Source organism: Betta splendens, chromosome 13 (genome assembly GCF_900634795.4).
Source record: "Betta splendens chromosome 13, fBetSpl5.4, whole genome shotgun sequence".
Taxonomy (NCBI): Eukaryota; Metazoa; Chordata; class Actinopteri; order Anabantiformes; family Osphronemidae; genus Betta; species Betta splendens.
In genome coordinates, this window is record NC_040893.2 from 20,837,472 (window position 1) to 20,861,308 (window position 23,837).

Sequence of the window (23,837 nt, forward strand, 5' to 3'; positions counted from 1 at the left end):
CAAACGAGCCAATCGCATTTTGTGATTCAAGGAGAGTCGCGTGTCACTTCCTGGTGTGGAAGCTGCGTGTTGCTGTGAAAATACTTGACTAATTCTCCCTATTTTGTTTGTCCCTCATCTCCGGGGCTTTTCAGCGAACATGAACAGTGTCGGCGAGGCCTGCACCGACTTAAAGCGGGAATATGACCAGTGCTTCAACCGCTGGTTTGCCGAGAAGTTCCTGAAGGGGGACCGAAGCGGCGACCCGTGCACCGAGACTTTCCAGAAGTATCAGCGCTGCGTTCAGAGGGCCATCAAGGAGAAGGAGATCCCGATCGACGGGGTGGAGTTTATGGGTCCCAACAAAGACAAACCGTAGAAACTCGCGCCGATCATCGGTGCCGATATCGATACAGCACGCTGATGGGAGTTTGGCTACGAGGCCCACTGAGCATGCGCACATGCGGGACGGCCGCAAAGAGAAGGCAGAACCTGAACCGGGCTCTTTTCTGGACTGGTTTCCTGTTTAGTGCTTCTTTTAGGCTTAGTGCAACACGATGAACGTTTTAAGGTACTCGTCCAGCTGGAACTGTTTAAACTCAGATGACCAGAGAAGTGACTAATGTTCAAGGCTGCACCTGTGGCTGTAAACTACGGAACGACAAATAGTTCAGTACAATGAACACATCAGGATATAGTGTAAAGTGTGTTCATGAGCTTTTTATTAAAAGGCTTGTTGTAAATTTCTTTTTTTTCCCTTTACATTGGTACATTCTGCAAAAATACACAGAAGATTCACAGACGCAGTCTCACTCAGAAACCTCCTGGTTGTGTATTGTTGAACACAATTTGTATGGTAAAACATTAAGAAGCTGCCACAAGGACTATCCTTCAGCTCGTCTTGATGTGCTTTGAGCTTATATTTTCATAAAGATGTTATTAATTATGCTGTGTACCCGGATCTGCACCTGAACCTATGTAATTGTAGGATAAGTGTGAGCTGAAAAGCTCCTGATGATGACGTCCTCAGTTACAGTCTGAGCATCTCTTATATGGCTCAGAAACAGCATAAACACGTCAAGTTAGAGTAAATACTGAAAGAACATATACTCAGTTAGGAATGAATTATAGCTGATCCTCCTGTTCCTCCCATAGCAACAGCGACCCAAACCTTTCCAGGCCTGCAGGTGTCACAGAAGCTCTGCTCCAAGTTTTCAAGATAAGGAAACACAGACGTAGGTCAAAGGCTGAAACCTGTTATTACTGAGAGCAAGTCCTCACAGCTCGACTTGTTTCGCTGCTGGGGAGGAAACAGTCTTTGCTGATGGAAGAACTTTGACAGTTTCTACAGTGAGATAAAAGCTGGAAGGAAACAAGTTGATTCTGGGGTTGACATAGTTTTAGTTTGTCCTGTTTCCACAGCGTGTGACTGGAATTTACAAAATGCCAGAAACCATCAGATGAATGTGGAAACAAAAGGAATGAATGTTTGAGCTTTACACACTCCTCATGTTTGCTTCACCAGATTCCCATTAACAAGCAGTTTCTGCCTATCATTGATGAGAGCAATAAATAATGTTTGCCAGAACCGTGGCCTCTACAGACCACAGATGCTTGTGACGGTTTCCACGTCCGGGAACATCTCCCCTCGTCCTCCAATCTCACAGAATCTGGTAGCTGTTGCTGACGCAGCTCGTCTGTGTACATGTTTGTCAGACCTTAGTGACGCTGCATATGAGTGAGTAACTGAATGTAAACAGGAAGCTCTGCTGGCTCAGAAATCACAGACCCCCTGAAGGTTCCATCCTACTGATGTGACTCCCAAACAAGCTTATGTTGTGTCCATTTGATTGTGAAATAAATACACATCCTGCCGTGTGAAGTCCTGGCGAAGGAAAGGAGCTGCCGGTGCTCACCAGGATCCGTCAGTGGCAGAAACGACTCTGCACAGATTGAAGAGTGGAGAGAAGCTCAGAAAGGAATGTCTCTGCGTTCTTCTCCTGGAGCAGCTCACACTGGAGGCAGGTCGAGTCCGGGCTCACGATCTGTGAGAGACGAGTCAGCGTTAGAGGACACGAAACCTGGCGAGTGTCACTTCACATGAGCCCATGACTCGTACTCCAAGGGAACCTGGTTCTGAGTGAAGTGGTGTAATGAGGACGTGCTTCCAGGACAGGAGACTGTTGTTTGTTAGTGTGTCACACTGTCCCAGACCTGGTTTTAGGCCTTTTCTCTTCGAGGAGCAGCTGCTGAAAGCACCTGTAAACGTTCATCTTGTACTTTGATCCAGTGTTTCGTGTCTTCCTACCTTGTTGACTGATGTGGCGAGGGTCTGGAGCATTTTTTCCAGTTCATCCTGCATCTCCTCTCCAACTTTCTCCCACTCTTTATGCAGAACATTAGCTTCAGCAGCAAAACAGTTGAGGTTGGAGGCGATGCAGTTGGGCTGGTGAGACAGAAACAGACGCAGAGTGACGTCATCAATGCACTCGAGCCGCATTTAAAGTAACAGTCCTCTTTGTTCAGCTGGACTCTTTACTTTCATGCATCATCTGTTTTTCATCTGTTCATTCTGTTCTGCTCGTACAACTATGAAACCAGGCCAACGGCCGCTCCTCACACTGGAGAAATTCTAATTTCTACTTGTAATCTGCTAAACGGTCCAGCCTTTTAAAGGCTGAGCAGCTGTTCTCTCTAAACACTTCAATTGGCTGATGTGAGTTTAACGGATGCTTGAGTGGAAATAGAGATAAACACAGCCGGAGGGGGCTGGTACCTGCGAGTCTGCGGTGCTGGGAGTGTACAGCCTGGTGTCCAGCCACTTCTGAGGAGAGAGAGAAGTGATGAGTTGACTCATAAACATGAAACCAGGTACAGTTAATCCTCCCTCTGGGATAAGGGTCAACAGGCACATTATGTAACCGCTGGCTGCAGCTTTCACACATTAAGTATAAGTGAACCAGGGCCTAACAGAGATATTGGTTCCAGGTCTCCCACGTGTCCATGACCTGGCTCTGATTCCTGGATCTAGATGTGGATGTGGAGCAGCTCCCTACCAACACTACGGCAAGCGTCAGGGTGCATGGGAGGTTTATTAGTGTGAACTCAGGGAACACATCCTCAGCAGGGAGCATCATTAAAGAGTTGGTGTCAGGTTTTATTACTGTTGTGGTCTTATATCCTGTCTGGCGTTTCGTCAGAGGAAAACATTTCTGCTGTTTGCCTCCTACAGTGCCTGCGTCTCTCAGACTCAGAGCAAAGTGTCACATGTTGTGTGACGAGCCAGACTCTCAGGCTGTGGGTGAAGTAGTCATGCTCTTTAATGTGACGCCTGATGAGGATCTGCTCTGGCAGGTGTTGGTGTGATACTGAAACGGCACCGTCTACACTGCAGCTATACAACATACCAGGGTTCATTATGAAGCATAAAGAGGCATGAGCAGGCAGAACATGAGCCGTCCATGTTGGACCAGACCAGCAGTGAGTCTGCGTCTGTACATGACGAAGCCTTAAGAACCACGTACCAGGCTGTTGAGGCAGTTCATGCACATCAGCTTTGTCTGCACCTTCAGCTGCTGCGTGTTCGCTGCAGTCTAGTCATGTCGGTCCAAGCTGCGACAAACTGCCTGAGAGCAGCTTTACTTAAAGAATGCCACTGCACGAGTGTGAGCAGAGAATGTGCAGTCTGAACCTGCCGCACGCTGGCGGTTTCTTTTTTATGACTCATCATCTCTGCAAATCAAAAATGACTCATTTTCTGCAACTTTGGAATGACTGGCATAACTTCAGCTGGCAAGCATCTCGTGGAGTGGAGTTTGGACCCAGATCAGATAAATGAATGCGTGAGTGAGTTTTGTTCCAGATCTTATCCAGCGTGTGCTTCTGTGTGCAAGCTCAGACACGGTGAGTGAAGTTCAAGAAAAAGCAGTTCCTACCAGTTTGGGGGCTTTCTGGATTAAGTCTCTGACCCTGATGATCACGTCCTGGCCACAGCGCTCAGGGTCCTTCTTGGTGAGCACAAGGACAGAGCACAGAAACACAGTGGCGAGAGCTGCTCCCCCTCTCAGCATAGCAACGGCATCCTCCAGCTCCTCCCACGACGCGGTCAGGGGGCGCCCAGCGCCTCGGACCCCAGCCTTCAGCCCCAGCTCAACACGGCAACTTCAGGATGTCAGTTGGAGTCCCTGAGCAGCTGAGCAGTTCAGTCAACGCCTTAGTAGGAAGTTTCCAGAGTGAGAAGAATCTCAGTCGTCAGCAGCAGCAGCAGCTTCATCACGGCCGAGCTGGGACGATGCACAAGGACAAGGCTTCTGTGCAGGAGCTGCTGCAGCTCCTCCACATGTTCAGGAGCAGGCGTCTCCTGCTGGTTGGAGGGAGGGTCCAGATGGATGCATGCTGCGGGTGCCAGCGCTCTCCACGGAACCTCCTCCTCCTCTGACGCTCTCCTCACTGTCCCCCTTGTTTTTGCATCTCACGCGTCCTCCCACCCCTCCCCTCGGTATGAAGCCTCCCAGCTTTTCTTTAACCCCTCCTCAGCTTATTCTCCCTCTTTGGAACAATGGTCTCCTCATCACAGCCCTGCACAGAAGTGAAATTATTCATCATTCAGAGTCTAGTTGAAGGGTAATGTGAGTGTCATGCAGCACATTTAATGTCATCAGCCTGCACAGCTGCTGCTAATTAAACCCATGATTCTTTGTTTACTGAACGTCCCAACACTTTGTTACTTTGTCAGAGGCAACAGTGTTTTTGTGCAGAGCTGACTGTGGGTCTGTTAAGCAAGATTAGAACCTGTGTTCCTGTGACCCAGAGGCCACCAGCACCGATCGCTGTCTCAGACCAAAAACACCTTCTACCTCAACCCCAAACGAGTCGTCTGGCGTTCGGACCCGAACAAACCCTCCTCTAGAGACTCGTCCAGAACATCTGGATGACGACCTGTACTGGAGGGAAGCTTAAGCTGGATCCTCAGAAACACAACCCACTATGTACGGAGCAGGTACCAGACCCATTAACAGCCTCCCCTCTCTCCTTTGTGATCTGAGGTGTGGTTCTGGTCCAACACCAGGAGGTCTTGACTTCAAAGGCGAAGCCCATGGTCCAGTGTTCCTTCCTTCCAACCACAGACATGTTTGCTTATCACGCTGCTTCTGCTGATAGTGTCAGCGTTTAAAGTACAACCTTCAGTTTCCTCCGTGAGTCAGTGTGTTTATTCCTAACTGTCTGTTAATCTGTTGCATCTTACTCATAAAGCTCTAATCGACAGCATTAACGTTTGTATAAGGAAGGTCACAACTGGAAGAGAAGCACACGGAGCTGAGTAAAGCTCTCACCTGGAGACGAGTGAAGACGGAGCTGCAGCAGAATCAAAGTGCACAGGAGCAGTGGAGACGAAACTGAAAGTGACTGAGTCATGTCACAAAGGCCACGCGTGGAGAGCGTCCGGACTCTGGTACCGGTCTGCATCAGGAGCTGTGATACTCACCGTCAGCGCAGCTGCTTTGTTGCAAATTCACGTCGATACAAGCAGAACCAAGCAGCACCCTGATCATCCTGATCATCAGGTTCTGGCTGTTAATGAGCACATCCCAGAGCTTCCTGCTTCCAGACACCAGATGACAGTTAGACACCACCAGTCACTGAGCAGGATCGTGGATCAACTTCCATTGATCTTATTAGTAAATGTGTAAGGATTAAAATCACGAGTCACTTTAATCTGCTTCACATGTTTATTTCCCATATCGTTACTGTAGAATGTTAAACATGGTCTGAACTGGACTGTCGACATTCAGGATGTGGAACGTTCGGGCTTCAACGCATGTTCCCACGAACTCAAATATTTCACAGTGACACTGTTTTAAACCATTCTGGAGGAAGTGACAGGTTACATCATTAATAACAAGATTTGTCTGAGTTAATGGGAAGTTAATCAGACACGTCACACAAACACTCTGAGCTGAGACACTGTGCAAAACACCATGGCTTCAGGATAGAAAGTGCCAACACAACTACCTTCATAAATAAAGCTTAGAACAAAAGAAAAAAAAGACAGATTAGTAATGTCCACAGTTAACACCAGCCTTAAGCACTGACCTCAGAGAGCAGATGTATTCATCAGAATAATACAAAGTAGGAAAAAGAAGAACAAACATACAAATCATAATAATACAATAATGCTAGTTTTGACTGGCAGCAGGTTTTCCTGTGTGAGCTGTGACCCAGGCTGCAACACTTAGCAGCTCATCCCTCTCATTCCTATTAGGCTTCTACAACAACTCCATTAGACTCTGTTCATTCATTAACCCATGTGTGCAGGTAGAAGTCCAATAATTCTCGTCTACAGCACCTCATCGTGCATCTGAACCTGCCTCCAGGTCCACGGGAAGCTGTACGACTGTTTGAGGGTCTGGGCAACACACAAGCAGCGTCTCATCCCGTCTGGTTTCATGGGGCCTTTAAAGAACCAGTTCTTTACAGTCTGCTACAGTTCTGCGAAAGCGGAGAGGGAAGATGTGAAAGCCCATTAACGCTTACTCTCCTTGCCGTCTGCCCCTGTGCCACTCCTCCAACTCCACCCTGCAGAGTTTGTTTGAGGCTAACTTGGGCGGTGCTGAAAGAAGTAATCCGTCCACTTCCAGCAATCCGGAGGTTGACCGTGGTGGCATAGCTGGTCTTTTGGTTGCCAGCCTTGGTAGGAGAGGAGTGGCCAAAGGGCAGAGGTGAGGAGCGTGACCCTGAGGTCACAGGAGAGAGTCTGGGTGAGACTTGGGCCTGTGGTTGTGGTTTGACCTGGTGCTGGTACGGGACAGGGGGAGGGGTGGAGGAAAGGACCACACATGAGGAGGAGAGACTTTGTTCCCCAGAGGGTCGAGCAATATAAGCACAGATTAGCTGACTACGGCAGTTCCCCTCCTCCAGCTCTGAGCCTCCCCAGTCGATGTGGCTGTCAGGAGCCAGGAGGAGGGTGTGGGACAGCGAGGGCAGAGGAGCCGGAGCAGACGCCTCCACAGGAGCAGCGCTCGTAGCGCTTGTATTAAGACTGTCGGTGCTCTTGTACTTATTAGAAAGCTCCCGAACATCCGGCCACGGCACGCTGGTGAAATGCTGCCCACCCAGGGGGCTTTTCCCCAGACTAAGCCTGCTGGGTAAGAGCGGGGACTGAAGCCCAGCTCGGGGGCTGAGGCAGGAAGGTGAGCCGCTGTATGAGGACCATCCACTCCTCGGACTAGTTGGACACGACTCCTGCGGGTCAAAGGAACCTGGAACACTTCTACAATCGCCTCTGCGGCTGCTCTCTGCCCAGGAGCGGCGCAGTCCAGCAGAGGTGCTGCGAGCTGGGCTCGGGGGTCTCTCTGCCAAACTGGAGGAGAAAGACCTCTGCAGAGTTTGGAAGGTTGGGTGGAAATCAGGGGAACAAGATCCACTAGAGTTGTGCAGCTGACCAGGAGGTAAAGGGTAGGAGCCATTCTCCAACACTTGTGTCCCTGAGGAGGAAGAGAACGAAGGAGAGGAAGAAGCAAATCTAGGCTTTCTAGGCTGAGGGGCGGCAACATTTGTCCACACATTGACGGATACGCCAATGGGAGGTGGAGAAAGGATACGGGGGCTCAGACACAATGATGGCTGCGCAGAAGCGCTCCCCGGTAGCTCCAGAGTGAGGCCCATTGGATTCTGAGAGGCTTTTCCGAGCCGGACGCTGCGGGGGTTGGGAGGTTTATTGGCCAGCGGGGAGGAGTAGTTGTGCTGGGGGGTTGGGGAGCAGAGGCGACCAAATGAAGCAGAGGTTGGAGAAGGTGATGGGGACTGAACTCGAGAGCTGGGCTCAGATGCAGAGAAGGGTCGAGCCACCCGGTTGTGTGAGCCCGGCCACATCTGCTGCATGGAGGCATGAGTGCCACCATTACTCTGGCTCACTGGCCAGTCTCCATTACTGACAGCAACACTGCCGCCTATATTGCAGATGGATGTTATTCCATCTAAGCTAACGTTGTTGTTGTTGTTGTTTATATTCTGTGATGAATGAGGTTTGCTGTGAAGAAATGAGGGTCGAGGGGAGGAGGCCGGAGCGCCTGGAGGCTGACAAAGGGACTGACCTGTCGATGGAGGAGGAAGGTACTGAGAGTGGGACTGAGTGAACGACGGTGAAGGGCAGGACAAGCAGAGAGAGGATGGTGGATTCTGTGGATGTTGGCTATAGGCAGGTAAACCACAGCCCTGGTGAGTGGGAGCACACCTGGAAGAAGGGGAGCGCTGTCGTAGAGAGGTGGGTAGAGAGGGAGGGGAGCAGGGGCTCTGATTCATTGTGGGGCTGGGTTGCTGGCGAGCCATGTTCTGGCTGATGGACTGGCTGATACAGGAAGCAGCTAAGGAACGAGTGAATGCAGAAGAAGAGGAACAGAAGGAGGGAGACAGTGTAGGGGAGGTAGAAGGACCTGCTTTTACTAATGAAGGCCTGTCAGAGGAGGAGGTGGAGAAGGAGGCAGCTGTAGGTGAGGATGCAGGCTGAGCTTTCATGGTGGAGCCTCTGCTAGAAGGGAAAGTTGGTGATAAACAAGAGAGAGCTGGTGAAAACAGCGTGGGAGAAGACTGAAGAGCCCTAAATGGTGAGAAAAAGGGTGGTGCCACATGGGAAGAGATGGAGGGAGCTCTAGTAGGGGAAGCGGAGTGTTTCCTGCAGTCTGGGGTAGGTTCTGGGTCCTGGTGGGAGGTGTTGAGACCTGGGTTGGGTGGCACCAGCACATGGAATGATGCCTGCTGCTGTGGCTCCCTGTAACCAAGACAAACACAACATTTAGGGGTATCTGTGCTGCAGTTTGGGATTATTCTACGGGTGAAGTAACTGTTTTGAGATTTGGTATCAGTACTTAGATCAGGGCTGGTGTCAGGACTTAGGTCAGGACTTAGATCAGGGCTGGTGTCAGGACTTGTGTCAGGACTTAGGTCAGGACTTGGGTCAGGACTTAGGTCAGGACTTGGGTCAGGGCTGGTGTCAGGGCCTGTGTCAGGGCTTAGGTCAGGACTTGGGTCAGGGCTGGTGTCAGGACTTGGGTCAGGGCCTGTGTCAGGGCTTAGGTCAGGACTTGGGTCAGGGCTGGTGTCAGGACTTGGGTCAGGACTTGGGTCAGGACTTGGGTCAGGGCTGGGGTCAGAACTTAGATCAGGGCTGGTGTCAGGACTTAGGTCAGAACTCGGGTCAGGACTTGGGTCAGGACTTAGGTCAGGACTTGGGTCAGGGCTGGTGTCAGAACTTAGATCAGGGCTGGTGTCAGGACTTAGGTCAGGACTTAGGTCAGGGCTGGTGTCAGAACTTAGGTCAGGACTTAGGTCAGGACTTAGGTCAGGGCTGGTGTCAGGACTTAGGTCAGGGCTGGTGTCAGGACTTAGGTCAGGACTTAGGTCGGGGCTTAGGTCAGGGCTGGTGTCAGGACTTAGGTCGGGGCTTAGGTCAGGGCTGGTGTCAGGACTTAGGTCAGGACTTGGGTCAGGGCTGGTGTCAGGTTTTAGGTCAGGGCCTGTGTCAGGGCTTAGGTCTGGGTGACAGGTAGTACCAGTGTCAAAGCCAGGACGTTTTACACTGAAACAACAGCAGCCCATGTTACTCTGTTACAGTCATACCTGTTTTCACTGACATTCCAGGTGTTAGTAGGTGAATCTGGCAGCTCCAATGGAGGGTCTGGTTCCTGGTCTTCAGACAGTGATCCTGAACTGAGTCCTTGGTCTGTGGTTGATGCTCCTCCTGCTTCATGCTTCCCAGGACTTTGTGAGTGCTTAAAAAAGTGCGAAGCCTGACTCGGTGGTGGAACAAACACTTCCCCTAAAGGTTTGTTGTGTGAGGAGGAGTCCAGCGTGAAAATGGGCGGAGCTGCTTTGGTTTGTGAAGGGGAACCATTAATCAGTTCATACTTTACATCTTCGACTCCCTCTTCCAGGTGAAGAGTGTCCGCTCGGGCCGGCCTCTGTGCAGACGCTGTGAAACATGCTTCTTCACTGAGGGTTTTTGAGGAGAACAGGTTTTCACACCTCACGCTGGTGGGTGAAGCCTCTCGTTCGTACTCTTCTTCCTGGTCATACTTGTGTTGTTCATCTCCATCTTTGGAAAAGGTCCCCTGAGGAAGCCAGAGAGCACGAGAATCTGGCTCCACAGGACTTGGCTGGCTCATGACATCCACACATTCTTGGCTGACTGTGGAGAGCAGTTGATCAGCTCGCTGCTCAGATCTGGAACATGAAAATAAACAGTTTTTCCAGACTTAAAAAAGCAGCTGAGCTAATGGGAGCAGCTCCACGCTATAGCCGCTGCAACTTTCTTCCCATCATCAAGATTTTTCGTTTGCTTTCATTCCGTTAGAGGAACCAGTATCATCAACTTACCCTCCTGCTGCGTCCAAAGCATCGGACTCTTCATTTGACTGTAGGGCAGAGAAGACTTCCACGGTATCATCCAGTGAGATGGAGGGGCTGGTTGACCCACATGAGCTATGAAGTTCAGCCTGAGCCCTGAAGTGGAGGTGTGAGGCTTCACAGGGGTTCACCGCAGTCTCCTGAAAATCTAAAGTAGAAGAGAAACATATAACATGCCATTAGATGCAGACGCTTGAATCTCTACTGCATCGTTTTCAGAACCAACCTACCGTCTGTCGGACTCTCAGTTTTCTTTACCATCTTCTCATCCCACTTTGTGCTTTGGATTGGATTCCATGTTTGGTTTCCAGCTTGTCTCTGCTTCCTGGATCCTGTTGTGGTTTGGTTCGGAACTTCAGTCTTGGAGTCAGCTTGGGGCTCGTGTTTGGTTTCTGGGTCTGGTTCTGATTGACGGTCCTCTTGGGGCCGTGTTTCCTGTTGGTTCTTAGCTGTGGTTTGTTGTGTCAGGCTTTTAGGTTCAGTATGTGTCGGTTGTCCAGACAGTTTACTTGAGCCCCACAAATGGTTCCAGGTGAAGCTGGCCCGTTTATGATGGAGTGGGACCCTCATGTTGCTGGCCTTGGCACTGTACATCTGGGCCAGTGTTTGGACTTTGCTCAGGATCCTTTCGGAGTTTTCCATTAGCACAGGGTCGACTACAGGAGTAGCCTCAAATAACCTTATGCTGACCACATCCGACGCCATCCCTTCAAAAAAGGCCCGATTAGCAGTTACAATCCTGGAGTGGCGGGACCATCGGCCCACTTTCATCTGACTGGGAAGAGCCTCAAGGTTCCCACTGCCCACTCTGTGTTTGGTTCTGATCCAAGTGGACTGTGCTTTGGTCTCGACTGGCTCCCATGGCTCAGAATGGGGCGGAGGTGTGATTTTCTTGTGTGTTATGTTCTGTTCAGGGCTTTGGGTCGTGTCATCCCTGCTGTTGTGCAGTTGGGTTCTGCTCAGTGCTTCTCCCTGTGCTGACGTTCCTCCTGGAACATCTGGAACCACATGCTCCTCTGATGTGTCCTCCTGCCTCCCGTCCTGTCGTTCCTCCTGTGCTTCGTGAAGGTCCTCAGCAGAGCTGAGTGGGATTAGAGTCTCCTCATCTTGTGTTATGACAGAGGGAGAGCTTTCTGTGTCCATGAAACCGAGTGATTCCTGTCCTTCCTCCTCTACGTCAGTGGAGGTTGCAGCAGGACGTGGGGTGATGGGTTCCTTTTCCTCAGCTGTCTCCCTATCCACTTCGCTGCTCAGCTCATTCTTAGATTGTCTGCTTTCGATCGGGTCCTGGTTTCCACTCACATCAAAGCGAGACACAGAGTCCTTCACCAAACCAGATGGGATCTGAGAGAAGCTGCTTCTTCTCCTGGGCGCTACTTCTGCTTCCTGTTGGTCGTCATCCTCGTCCTCTTCTGCTTCTGCTGCTGCTTCATAGTAACTTCTGATCTTCTCAATGATCTTTTTGTCACGCTTGGAGAGGTGGGAACCTCTCGTGGGCGCCTGGCGTTTCTCGACGGGGTGAAGGAGATCAGGGTTTGAGGAGGACACGCTGGCTTCCAGGTTTGTCTCCTGGCCTGATACCGGACCGCTGGTGCTGTTAGGTCTTTCTGTCTCTGCTGAGATGGAGGTTTGAGGAGGTGCTGCAGGACTGATGCTCTCTCCTTGCTCTTCACCACCTGTGCTCGGTCTGTTCTCCGTTTCTCTACCTTCTTCTTCTTTAACTGCGTTGAGTCCCTTTTCCACTTGACATGTGTCATCTGTTATGTTTTCTGACGTTGTTGTCTCGTTCCTGGTGTCGTCTTCTTCAGAATGACCTTGGGTGTCGATGTCCAACCTTTCTAGCTGCTGTTGAACTGAAGTGGCCTGCTCTGGGTTTGAGGCGCAGGAGACTGGTGAAAGTGGGCAGGTGGAGTTTGTGCTGATGGATTGAGGCTGCTCACCTCTGGGTTCATCCTGGACCTGTTCCTGGGGAAAGAGAGAGGCGATGATGATGATATTAGTCAAAATAACCGACATCACACCTTCCTGTTCATGTTGGGTTGCTAGATGGAAGCTGAGTGTATTCTAACCACGGGGTCGGTGTGGATAGAGGCCAGTCCTTCCTTGGCTCTGCTCTGGTTGATGAACTCCAGGATCTCCTCGGTGATGGACAGAGTGGGGGGAGGGCTGAGAGGTGTCAATTCCTCTTCCTTGTCAATCAGAAGTAATGAAACAGTAGATTTATGAGCACTAGGATGCCGTCAGCATTCCAAAAACAGCTGAGTGCCACAGAGGGAGCAGGGCTGTGCTACGGACAAACATACCTCCTCCTTCGGCTTTGTGAGCCGAGGTTCCCGCTCGGTCTCCACCTCAATTACGGAGGATGCGAGAGTGCTGCTGCTGCCTGCTGAGCCCAGACTCCCTGCTTGGCACAGCTCGCCCTCACTGCCCGCCTGCTGCAAACAACATGGCACCATCATCAGAGTGTAACAGGAGTCTGGCGTAAGTACTACAGAAGATGTTCATTTCACGTCGACACATTATAAACCCATAACCATTGGTTGCAGCTTTAGAAGCTCAGAGAGAGTCTGTGCAGCTTAGGCGTGGTCTTACCTTTAAAGCTGTGGGTCGATGGGCAGGGGGGGTGGATGCATGAAGGAGCAGAGAGATGGACATGTTACTGTGATGTCACTGACATAGACAACATGACACATGTCTGGAGCTGGTCAGCGTTTGATTAAGACTTGTTCTCACCGTTGGGATGAAACGCTGCCTCGATGTCTTTAGCTGGAGCTGCAACACAAACAATCAGAGGAGTCAATGTGCTGGTTCATGCCACAGCCGGGGATTTGCATATTAGACTGTGCCAGTAATGGCATACTTGTATGTAGGAGGTCTAATTATCAAAGGATCTCAGGACAACAGGAATGTTTCTAGTCCTAACATGAAGTTCTGGCAGAGCTGCGTGTGCTGACTGATTGATCTAATCAACTCCTAAATCATCCTCTCGCTTTCTATCTGCAAACTGAGCCAGATAATGAGCAAACAAATATGTCTGCATCTGCTCTGAAGCGGACGGACAGACCAACTGGTCTGGATTCACACCAACTGCCTGTCTGTCTATCTATCTGTCTCTGTTTACCTGTCTGTCTCTGTATGCCTGTCTGTCTCAGTTTACCTGTATGTCTACCTGTCTGTCTCTGTCTACCTGTCTGTCTCTGTCTACTTGTCTGTCTCTGTCTACTTGTCTGTCTCTGTCTACCTGTCTGTCTCGGTCTACCTGTCTTTCTTTGTCTACCTGTCTGTCTCTGTCTACCTGTATGTCTACCTGTCTGTCTCTGTCTGTCTCTGTATGCCTGTCTGTCTCTGTCCATCTATCTGTCTCTGTATGCCTGTCTGTCTCTGTATGCCTGTCTGTCTCTGTCTACCTGTCTGTCTCTGTCTACCTGTCAGTCTCTGTCTACTTGTCTGTCTCTGTCTACCTGTCTGTCTCTGTCTACCTTTATGTCTACCTGTCTGTCTCTGTATGCCTGTCTGTCTCTGTCTACCTGTCTGTCTCTGTCTACCTGTCTGTCTCTGTCTACTTGTCTGTCTCTGTCTACCTGTCTGTCTCTGTCTACCTGTCTGTCTCGGTCTACCTGTCTGTCTACCTGTCTGTCTCTGTCCACTTGTCTGTCTCTGTCTACCTGTATGTCTCTGTCTACCTGTCTGTCTCTGTCTACCTGTATGTCTAATTGTCTGTTTCTATCTACTTGTCTGTCTTTGTCTACCTGTCTTTCTCTGTCTACCTGTCTGTCTCTGTCTACCTGTCTGTCTCTGTTTACCTGTCTGTCTCTGTCTACCTGTCTGTCTCTCTGTCTACCTGTATGTCTACCTGTCTGTCTCTGTCTACCTGTCTTTCTCTGTCTACCTGTCTTTCTCTGTCTACCTGTATGTCTACCAGTCTGTCTGTGTCTAACTGTCTGTCTCTGTCTACCTGTCTTTCTCTGTCTACCTGTCTGTCTCTGTCTACCTGTATGTCTACCTGTCTGTCTCTGTCTGTCTCTGTATGCCTGTCTGTCTCTGTATGCCTGTCTGTCTCTGTCCATCTATCTGTCTCTGTATGCCTGTCTGTCTCTGTATGCATGTCTGTCTCTGTCTACCTGTCTGTCTCTGTCTACCTGTCAGTCTCTGTCTACTTGTCTGTCTCTGTCTACCTGTCTGTCTCTGTCTACCTTTATGTCTACCTGTCTGTCTCTGTCTACCTGTCTGTCTCTGTCTACCTGTCTGTCTCTGTCTACTTGTCTGTCTCTGTCTACCTGTCTGTCTCGGTCTACCTGTCTGTCTACCTGTCTGTCTCTGTCTACTTGTCTGTCTCTGTCTACCTGTATGTCTCTGTCTACCTGTCTGTCTCTGTCTACCTGTATGTCTAATTGTCTGTTTCTATCTACTTGTCTGTCTTTGTCTACCTGTCTTTCTCTGTCTACCTGTCTGTCTCTGTCTACCTGTCTGTCTCTGTCTACTTGTCTGTCTCTGTCTACCTGTCTGTCTCTGTCTACCTGTCTGTCTACCTGTCTGTCTCTGTCTACCTGTCTTTCTCTGTCTACCTGTCTTTCTCTGTCTACCTGTCTGTCTCTGTCTACCTGTATGTCTACCAGTCTGTCTGTGTCTAACTGTCTGTCTCTGTCTACCTGTCTTTCTCTGTCTACCTGTCTTTCTCTGTCTACCTGTCTGTCTCTGTCTACCTGTATGTCTACCTGTCTGTCTGTGTCTAACTGTCTGTCTCTGTCTACCTGTCTTTCTCTGTCTACCTGTCTGACTCTGTTTACCTGTATGTCTAATTGTCTGTTTCTGTCTACTTGCCTGTCCCTGTCTACCTGTCTGTCTGTGTCTAACTGTCTGTCTCTGTCTACCTGTCTTTCTCTGTCTACCTGTCTGACTACCTGTATGTCTAATTGTCTGTTTCTGTCTACCGCTCTGTCTCTGTTTACCTATCTGTCTCTGTATACCAGTCTGTCTCTGTATACCTGTCTGTCTCAGTTTACCTGTATGTCTACCTGTCTGTCTCTGTATGCCTGTCTGTCTCTGTCTACCTGTCTTTCTCTGTCTACCTGTCTGTCTCTGTCTACCTTTCTGTCTACCTGTCTGTCTCTGTTTACCACTCTGTCTCTGTCTACCTGACTGTCTCCTGGTGCGTCTGTAAGACAGGTTTCCGTCCAGCAACAGTGGCAGACTCTTCCTGGACTTGTCTGGTGTGTAGATCAGCTGATCTGAAGACTCTAAGGAAACAAAGAGAAATTTGGTTTATTTCCTCATTTGCTCTGTCGTGTAAATGTTTGTTATTTAATGTGATATGACTCTAGTCCACACTGTGACCGGCGTTAGCTCCAACTGACCCTGACTTGACTGGCGTCGGCCTCGGTGGAAGCCGTGCACATCGTCTAGGCGAGGCGACGCCACCATCTTCTTTAGGTCGTCCTGCTCAAATTGTGGAGCTGGAAGATAAGGAAGATGAAGAACACGAAGAACGCAAAGAACGTGATGAACGTGAAGAATGTGAAGAACGTGAAGCACATCAGGAGATGTAATCCCATCAACAACTAAAAGACATGTTTCCCCTGATGAACATTGGAACTCACAGTGACAGAAGTTGTCTCCCAGAACCTGCCTTGCCTGGAAACAAGGAAAAAAGGCAAATCACAGACAAGAGTTTAGAACTAGAACATCTACATCTGATATACCAGCTAAAAAATAGAAACACCGTTCAGTGCGTCCGTTATGCAGCCAGCGGCCTCCAGCGGGTGGCGCTGTTCAGGTCAACGCAAACATGAATGACTGACATGACTGCAGATGTTTAGGCACAAACCAGCAGGGGGCAGCAGAGCTCTGAGCACGAGCTCTGAGCACGAGCTCTGAGCACGAGCTCTGAGCACGAGCTCAGGCGTTCCAGTGACAGCAGTACCGCTGCCACTGTCGTACCTGGGCATGTGTGTTGTTGGTTTGAGTCAACACATTGTGATCACACATTCCTCATGTAGAGTTAAGTGTGACCAGCAGCCCTCCAGCCGCTGTGCTGTGGCTTTGTTCTGTCTGTGGTGTGGGTCACTTCCTGTCTGCTTCCTGTCTGTAATCATGTGTCCATAGCTTGTCTGTTCAGCTCCTCCTCACACACCACATCGTCAGTTGGTTGTTACTCGTGATGCTTTGTGCTTTCTGTTAGTCAGGCCCTTCATCTGTTCATCTTCATGGCTTTAAGTTGAGCTAGCTTAGTTTAGTTCATTAGTTTAGGCTGGAGCAGCCTCTCTGGTGTAGCTTCTACCTTGACTAGTTCTTTCACTTAGTTGATGTGTTCTTATGTGGTACTTGTACTTCTGACCATTGCTTTAGTCCCTTGACTGTTGACTGTCTGACCTGCAGTCTCCTCCACTCACCTTCTGTGGAAGCGAGGCAGGGTGGTTTTCTACGATCAGTCTCTTGAGGTAGTGAACCCACAGCCTCTTCTCCTCCTGGTTCTTCGTCTGCAGGACAGGTACAGGCTCACGCTTTAGCTCGGCACAGCTGCCGTTCAAACACCTGCTCCTGCTGAAGCCATCGCTCACCTGGACCATGTGCTGCTGTTTGGGGATGGTCTGGTCTGACACCTTGAAGCACAGCGGATCCTTCAGAGACTCTACGAGCAGCAGGTTGCAACACTGCAGCGGAAAGACGACGCGGCACACGAACATTTAGCCACTGGCTTCAAAATAAGTCTTAGTGGAAATATAACAGATAAATGTCCTACGAATATGTGCGTGCTGTAGACAAAGTGCTCCAGCTTCTTCTTGGCGATCAGCAGCATCTTATCGAACAGGAAGAACGCTCTCTCTTTCTTGACTCTGTGGACCTTAAAGGAACCCTCCAGGACAAGCTCCCCAAAGCCGCCCAGGTCCGGCCCGCTCCAGTTCACCAGCAGGGACTCGATCTCCTGCAGCACAAGGGAAAGGGAAAGGCTGAACAGACTCAGTCTCTGCCTCATCGATCCGAAACCCGTTAGGCGAACCCGTTTCAGTGTGATCTTATTGATTTGGGTTTTAGTCCTTCTCATCAGAGTTCGCTTCCATCATGTATTGACTGAACCGACCTTCCTACATTTAAGCCATCACACAGTCAGGTGCTCAGATGTAGATCTTGCAATAATCCTGTTAATGGTCAAATCATCGTTTATGACAATTATAAGGTGCAGAGAAGGAGCAGCGATGGGCGGAGTTCTGCCGGGTCGACCTGTCTGTTCCTGAGCAGGAAGCAGGGTGACGCTCGCTCAGTGCCGACTCGTTACCTGCAGCCGCACCGCGTGCTCCTGCTTCCTCTTCATGTCGTTGATGTACCACGCCACGGCCGTCATGGTGATGATGGCGTCCTCCACCACCTCATATCCAGGTTCGCTCTTGTCAAAGTGCTTGGAAAGTTCCTACGACACAAAGCACAGACACAGATCAGGAAACCGTAAGCAGCAAGTAGCAACACAAACCTTAAAGGAAGTGTGTGTGTGTGTGTGTGTGTGTGTGTGTGTGTGTGTGTGTGCGTGTGTGTGTGTGCGTGCGTGTCTGTGTGTGTGCGTTTCTGTGCGTGTGTGTGCGTGTGTGTGCGTTTCTGTGTGTGTGTGTGTGTGTGTGTGTGCGCGCGCGTGCGTGTGTGTGTGTGCGTGCGTGTCTGTGTGTGTGCGTTTCTGTGCGTGTGTGTGCGTTTCTGTGTGTGTGTGTGTGTGTGTGTGTGTGTGTGTGTGCGCGTGCGTGCGTGTGTGCGTGTCTGGAGACATCAGCCATTACCAACATCCTCAAACATGATCATCATAAGGAATGTGCTCTAGAGGCAGGTGATGGTTTTCTGCAGCAGCAGGTGATCGACTGTATGCGATAAGCACTGTTTCAGACGGTAGTTGTAGCTTTGAGGGATGTTTAAAGCGTTGCACATACTCTGGAAGAGCATTCCTGTAGTTTAACATGTACTTAGAGTGCGACACACATGATCTGATGTGTGACATGAAACGCGCGACGGACCTGTAGCAGCAGGTGGTACTTGAGGATCCTCTGCACTGGTTTGAGCAGGTAGGTCTCCAGAGGCAAGGAGTGGTTCAGAGTCGCCTGTCGCTCCTGGAAGAAGCGAGCCAGACTCTGGTGCTTGGTGCAGTCCCTCAGAACGGCCACGGAGCTGTGGACACATTCACCCAGTCATGGTCAGGAAGCGTAGTACAGGTTAAAACCGCCTAACAGGAAGAGAGCAATGGTGGAGGAGACACAGGAGAGCAGAGAAAAGCATGAAACCCTCGGCAACGGAGGATGGACGGAGGACAGATGTGAGACGTTACGGAGGGAAGGGGCTCTGCAGCTGCCGGACCCTGGACAAACAGTCATTAGGAGTTTATGAACGGGGAAGAGAAAGCGAGGAGGACGAGGGGCGTCTGTGAGAAGAAATGTTCAGGTCAACATTCATCACAGCTTGAACAAAGGAAGAAAGGAACCGACGAAGACTAAGGCGGAGAGAGAAAATGAGGACGACAAAGAAAGTATGATCGTCCTACAGAAAGGATGGAGAGCAGGGGAAGGAAAGGCTGTCCAGACGCGACGCTTCATCACAGACGAAGCCAATGAGGGAGGAGCGTAGAGGAAGTCGGAACCAGGACGGGAGAAGGAGGTCAAGGTAACGCTGGGGGAAAGGAGCGCCGTCCTCCAGACGCTCGTCAGCAGAGCACTGATCTCTTCTGCAGACGTGAGCAAAACCAAGCATTCAGCCATGCTTCCAGAAACTGGGCCTAAAACATGCCAAGAGCTTCAGTCTTCACCTGATCCAAATCCTGTCAACGTAACAGCACCAGGAGGTTCTGTATCAGACAACTGCACGGAAGAAGCCACTTTTCCAGCTCGGCCTCCATGTTTTCACAGGCTGAAGGTAATTACAGCTGTTCCCAGGAGCCCGGATCCAGGTCCGTGGCTCAGAGGAAACATGACGCCGGCCGATCACAGAACCGACCTGTTCAACTCGCTGCAGGTTCCACGAATCCCAGTGACTTTTTCACTCCTGGACAAGCTTCTCCGAAAGCCACAGGAAGCAGTTTGGTCTGAGCGGAGCTTCATCAGAATCAAAGCAGGGTTTGGACTCATCACTGGGGTCGGGTTGTTTCAGCGAGAACAGAACCTCTACATCAGCTCAATGTCCCACAAATCAAAGGAACTTTAGGAGGCAGTTATAAATGAGAATCAGAATGCAATAAATCGTTTTTAACTTCCTCTGGAGGACTTGCTGGTTTGATGAACCCGGACAGCTTTCTGACCTGCCTCATCATGCCTGCGGGAGGAGTGCCGGTAAGATATGGCCCGGTCAGTAATGTTTTTATGATGAATGGCTTGGATGAGTTTAAAATACTTTTTAGCCAGGTCTCTTGTATTAGGATCTAGCACCTGTTTTATCTTAGTTTGTCTTTTAACTCTACCTCTCTCCTCAGGTAAGGAGTTGTGGGTTGTAAGTGTTATTGTTGTGAGCCCTCTGGATTTTCCTCTCTGTGGCCTAGGTCACATTGAGCAACAGTCTTCTCCCCATAGTGAGCCCCCCCCACACACACCGTCCATATTGGAGGGTCCCTACCTTTATTTAAGCCTTGTTGTGGAAGGATTGCGCCATGTGGTTTGTCCTGGGCCTGGTGACGTGGAGTCTCTGCTTCTTAGGCCTCAGGTCTGTAGGCCTCACTTCCCTGTGGCTCATTGTCCGGCTGTCGGTGTGCTTCCAGGTCCGTTCCTGTCCATTCTGGTTTCTGGAGCAGAAAAAAAACGCTCCCAGAGGCATAAGGGGTTTCCAATGTCCTCAGGTAAATGTCCAATCCAAGGTTAAACGCATATCCACAATGGTGGTTGAATAAAAATCCACTCAGTGTGAAAGGTAACTAAAGGTTAAAAACCTCCATAAGACGGCGTGTTAAAAACTCACTTTTATTTAGATAAAAAGTTAAAACAAGAATAAAAAACTTTTAAAAAAACTTAAATAGGAGAGCAGTTTACTCAATATGATCTAAGACTCCCTAACGTTTTCGCAGAGTGCATGCTGCTTCATCAGAGGGACTAAGGGAAGTGGCTTGAGGGCTCACACATCTATATGAGAGAGACCACATGGTTGTCCCGCCCCCCAAACGATCTGGGTAATTCAAACTTCCTGTTTGGGTTGGGGAGGTTTCTCTGACTGAGGGTAATAATGGTATACTCCGTCATGGAGTGTTCCATTTTCAGGTTTGAGAAGGAGAGTAGGATGAGAATGAGGCATAACTAGGTGAGTATTAACCGTATGGTCATTTCATGTATCTTGTTGTGCTTTACTCATTGCAGGTAGCACCAAGAAATCACCAAACCTTTCTCCAGAGGTGCTGCTCAGATCGACCGTGGGGCAGTGGGATGGTCTCCCCCAGGTTGTGGTCCTCTCAGCAGGTCCCTTTTGGATGGGCAGCGGAGGTCAGTTCTTTTTTGACAGGATATAGGGAAATGAACCAAAGCTATTCTAGCAGTCTGTCTTATATCGCAGGGACAGTATGCCCATAGTAGCTGTTATTATTTTATTTTTTGAGGCTGTCATGTATGTGGAGTTGAGTTGCAGTTTCTTTTCTGTAAGAAGGGAGCAAGAAGAGGGTAAATTATTTAGGGGGTTAGGTTAGGGGAAAATAATTATAAAGTCAGCCACAATTGTGGTTTAAGTGCACTGGCATGCAGGGGTCCATGTCAGCTTATCAAACAAGTACACATCAGTCTGTTTATTTTTATTTTATTTGTTGGTTTTACCTTTGTTTGTTTTCCTTTTGTATACACGTGTTTACTTTCTTCTCCCCTGCTCTGCTTCTGTTTCTTCCCCAGAAAGGTAGAGATTACCGGGTCCCTTGCTGATGCTGCCAGGAGGAAGAGGAGGAGGAGGAGGAGAAGAAGAAGAAGAAAGGAGGAGGAGGAGGAGGAAGAGGAGAGGATCCCAGGGTGGCGTCCCTGCACCCGAGCCGAGCAACAAGGTCATGGTAGGTCATAATAAATACTGTAATAAATAGGAATAAATAACATTCTTATATACATGTAGAAATTCATAATGGGGATCAAGTACCAAGGTAAGTGCTTTCTTTAAAGTGCTTTTAGAGGTTATAAAATCATGCATAACCATATGAAAGTGGAATAAATATGTCGCGATATATAAGAGAAGAGACTAGGGTCGTGTGTAATTCATATACAGACCCCATCAATAAAACCACACAAGAAAATCATGCAAAGTCATGTACAGTACTTTGACTCGGCTCCCTATTAGGTGGGTTGCCCCCTCCCGGTTCTCCAATGGACCCCTCCAGTTCATGTATGAAAAGATAGGTAGGTGTAATTGTAAGTACAGGCCATGTGTAGGTAAAGTAGGTGTATGAGTGATTATATTACACGCAACTTGTGTATATGCAGATATATGTACACTTGCACTTGTATTTTGTAGATTGTGTGTGACAAAAACAGAGTGGTTGAGAGAAGGAGAAGAAGAAGACCGAAAAAGAGAAGGGAGAAGGAAGGCTAAGGTAGCTTGGAAGGATGGAGTTGGTGGATTGGGTATTGTAGGAGGAGGGGGAAAGATGGAGGTTATGGTGGAGGGAGAAGATGCAGAGAGGGTGTGTAGGGGGTCGGGGGCAAGATGAGGATGAGGTTATGATTAGGAAGGGATGGAGATGGAGGTTGAGGTTAGGGAATGTTGAAGAGAGACTTTAGGGTTAGGAAAGGGGAGAGGGGAGGTTGTGGTTAGGGAGGGGGATGAAGAGAGGGGTTATGGTGAGGAAGGGATGGAGATGGAGGTTGAGGTTAGGGAATGTTGAAGAGAGACTTTAGGGTTAGGGTTAGGGTTAGAAAATAAAAGATTGGATCCCACCATCCACAAAAGATGGAGGGATCAGATGCACGCTCCATCCAGGCGGGCAACGGGAGGCCCACATCCACCGGCCGCATCCCCAGCATCCCACACAGTATCATTCATGGACCTCATGACTACAAAAGCATAATTGAAAATGACCTTCATTATGGTAATTTAAATGAGCCTATGCAACTATATTCACACATATCTCAAACAGAAACATAAACCCATCTGTGTTCTCTTTCTTATTAATTTGTAAACATTTTATACACATATTTTGTATAAGTATCTTGGTTTTATGTTGACAGATGAGTTTGAAGGTGATTGAAATAAGACATGGGGTCTGCTGAATCTGGATCTGGAGTGGATCCTGGGTTCCCTCTGGGGTTTGGGAGATGGCAACGTGTCAGTAGAGATGGAAAGAGCAGGAGAGCGGTGGGAGAACAGGTGAGGATCGTTATCATCTCCCGCATTCTCATCCTTCTCATCAAGATCATCCTCCTTCTCCCCATCATCACGATGATGATGATGATGATGATGATTGTTGTTATTGTTATCTTTTTCATTATTTTTCTCTTCCTCAGACATGCTCTTGCCTTCTCCCAGCTGTTCCTCAGTCATGGTGCCTATGGAAACAGTGGTAGCTGGTCGAGGTGGGAGAGGAGATGCAGTGCTGGCTGCAGCAAATAAATGTGTTTGAGCTGCAGTGCTGCGTTTGAGTGCAGGAGCTTGTGATGATGTGTGGGAGAGGGGGAATGCTGAAGAGATTGCCTGGGATGGTGTTGATGAAAGAGAGTCATCTGATTGGGCTGAGGAGGGGCTCTCAGGTGAATCCATTGCATGTTGAGTGTCGAGGTTGTCCGTCAGGAAAGTCTCTGCCTCCTGCAGGGTCTTGGGGTGGAGGCGGCGACCCAAGTTGCGACGGGCCCAACCTGATGCTACTTCAAAGGGGCCTCTCCAATCCTGATGCTGAGGGTCAGCCATCTCCAGGAGATGCTGTTGCATCACATCCTCATAGTGTTGCTTCATAATAATCATGTTATTATGCTCCCAAGCCCTAGCATTGTCTTCAATTAGGAGAAATGTTTCGTGTGTTGGAGCCGCTGGTTTAATGAAGGTGGCAAGAGTCTCTGTCATCCTGCTTACCTGGGATGGAGCCCGGGCTCCGGACCAGTTCCGGAGGTGATGGAATGACACAATGATCTTATGTAGGGCTCGAACCTTCTCCCTGAAATGAGGATCATCAGACTGGATCCTGTGGAGCTGCTGTACTCTCCCCTGTGGCTGGCGGGACGGCCTTCCGTGACGTTGTGGTCCGACTCTCTCCATGGGGGAATCCCTCCACTGCTGCGGTGACGCGCGTCTGCCGTATGCTGCATGACGTCGTGGTTGGCGGAGCGGTGAGCGGTCCAGCTGTGAAGAGTCATAGCTGGAGCTTGATGAATGACTGTAATGAGGAGTCCGATACCGTAGCTGTTGCGCGTGAAAAGCGCGAGCGGGCTGCCTTTTATTCTGCTCATCGTCTCTACGTCCATCCCACGGTCTCTGAGGAGCGTGGTCACGTTGAGCGGGGGCGCGCCTCTGATAGCGGTCATCGTCTCGGTGGCGGCCGTACCTGA

The 23,837-nt window shown here is 49.6% G+C and overlaps 4 protein-coding genes and 1 long non-coding RNA gene across 5 annotated transcripts; 2 read left to right on the forward strand and 3 right to left on the reverse strand.

Moving 5' to 3' along the window:
- Positions 1–10: 10 nt before the first annotated feature.
- On the forward strand, positions 11–726 carry triap1 (TP53 regulated inhibitor of apoptosis 1). The gene has a single exon (XM_029170565.3). It carries the CDS (start codon positions 140–142, stop codon positions 356–358), a length of 219 nt encoding a protein of 72 aa, XP_029026398.1. The 5' UTR covers positions 11–139; the 3' UTR covers positions 359–726.
- On the reverse strand, positions 680–13,101 carry LOC114867681 (interleukin 15, like). The gene is made up of 11 exons (XM_055513857.1): positions 12,973–13,101; positions 12,684–12,815; positions 12,450–12,569; positions 10,611–12,345; positions 10,351–10,528; positions 9,595–10,197; positions 5,313–8,746; positions 3,915–4,557; positions 2,756–2,803; positions 2,288–2,425; positions 680–2,024 (listed from the first exon to the last, which is right to left on the reverse strand). Exons 1-7 carry the CDS (start codon positions 13,033–13,035, stop codon positions 6,451–6,453), a joined length of 5,127 nt encoding a protein of 1,708 aa, XP_055369832.1. The 5' UTR covers positions 13,036–13,101; the 3' UTR covers positions 680–2,024; positions 2,288–2,425; positions 2,756–2,803; positions 3,915–4,557; positions 5,313–6,450.
- Positions 1,905–4,049, reverse strand: il15l (interleukin 15, like). The gene is made up of 4 exons (XM_055514172.1): positions 3,915–4,049; positions 2,756–2,803; positions 2,288–2,425; positions 1,905–2,024 (listed from the first exon to the last, which is right to left on the reverse strand). Exons 1-4 carry the CDS (start codon positions 4,047–4,049, stop codon positions 1,905–1,907), a joined length of 441 nt encoding a protein of 146 aa, XP_055370147.1.
- Positions 4,547–6,026, forward strand: LOC129604986 (uncharacterized). The gene is made up of 2 exons (XR_008696410.1): positions 4,547–5,174; positions 5,268–6,026. It is a non-coding gene; the product is annotated as an uncharacterized LOC129604986 (long non-coding RNA).
- Positions 13,025–18,545, reverse strand: plekhg2 (pleckstrin homology domain containing, family G (with RhoGef domain) member 2; the record flags this gene model as incomplete). The annotated part of the gene is made up of 9 exons (XM_029170558.2): positions 13,025–13,152; positions 15,516–15,617; positions 15,735–15,833; positions 15,978–16,011; positions 16,770–16,856; positions 16,938–17,030; positions 17,120–17,302; positions 17,654–17,785; positions 18,375–18,545. Coding segments are annotated over 9 exons (957 nt in total), but the record flags the coding sequence as incomplete, so codon positions are not given.
- Positions 18,546–23,837: the final 5,292 nt, after the last annotated feature.

Coding starts and splice junctions, on each gene's coding strand:
- triap1 (XM_029170565.3), top strand. CDS start 140: ATGAACAGTGTCGGCGAGGCCTGCACCGACTTAAAGCGGGAATATGAC.
- il15l (XM_055514172.1), bottom strand. CDS start 4,049: ATGCTGAGAGGGGGAGCAGCTCTCGCCACTGTGTTTCTGTGCTCTGTC. Junction 2,804..3,914: donor TCCAGAAAGCCCCCAAACTG/GTAGGAACTGCT, acceptor CTCTCTCCTCAG/AAGTGGCTGGACACCAGGCT. Junction 2,426..2,755: donor CCAGCACCGCAGACTCGCAG/GTACCAGCCCCC, acceptor CTGTCTCACCAG/CCCAACTGCATCGCCTCCAA.
- LOC114867681 (XM_055513857.1), bottom strand. CDS start 13,035: ATGTCCATCTCTCTGCTCCTTCATGCATCCACCCCCCCTGCCCATCGA. Junction 12,816..12,972: donor ATCGACCCACAGCTTTAAAG/GTAAGACCACGC, acceptor TGTTGTTTGCAG/CAGGCGGGCAGTGAGGGCGA. Junction 10,198..10,350: donor GCTTTGGACGCAGCAGGAGG/GTAAGTTGATGA, acceptor TTCATGTTCCAG/ATCTGAGCAGCGAGCTGATC.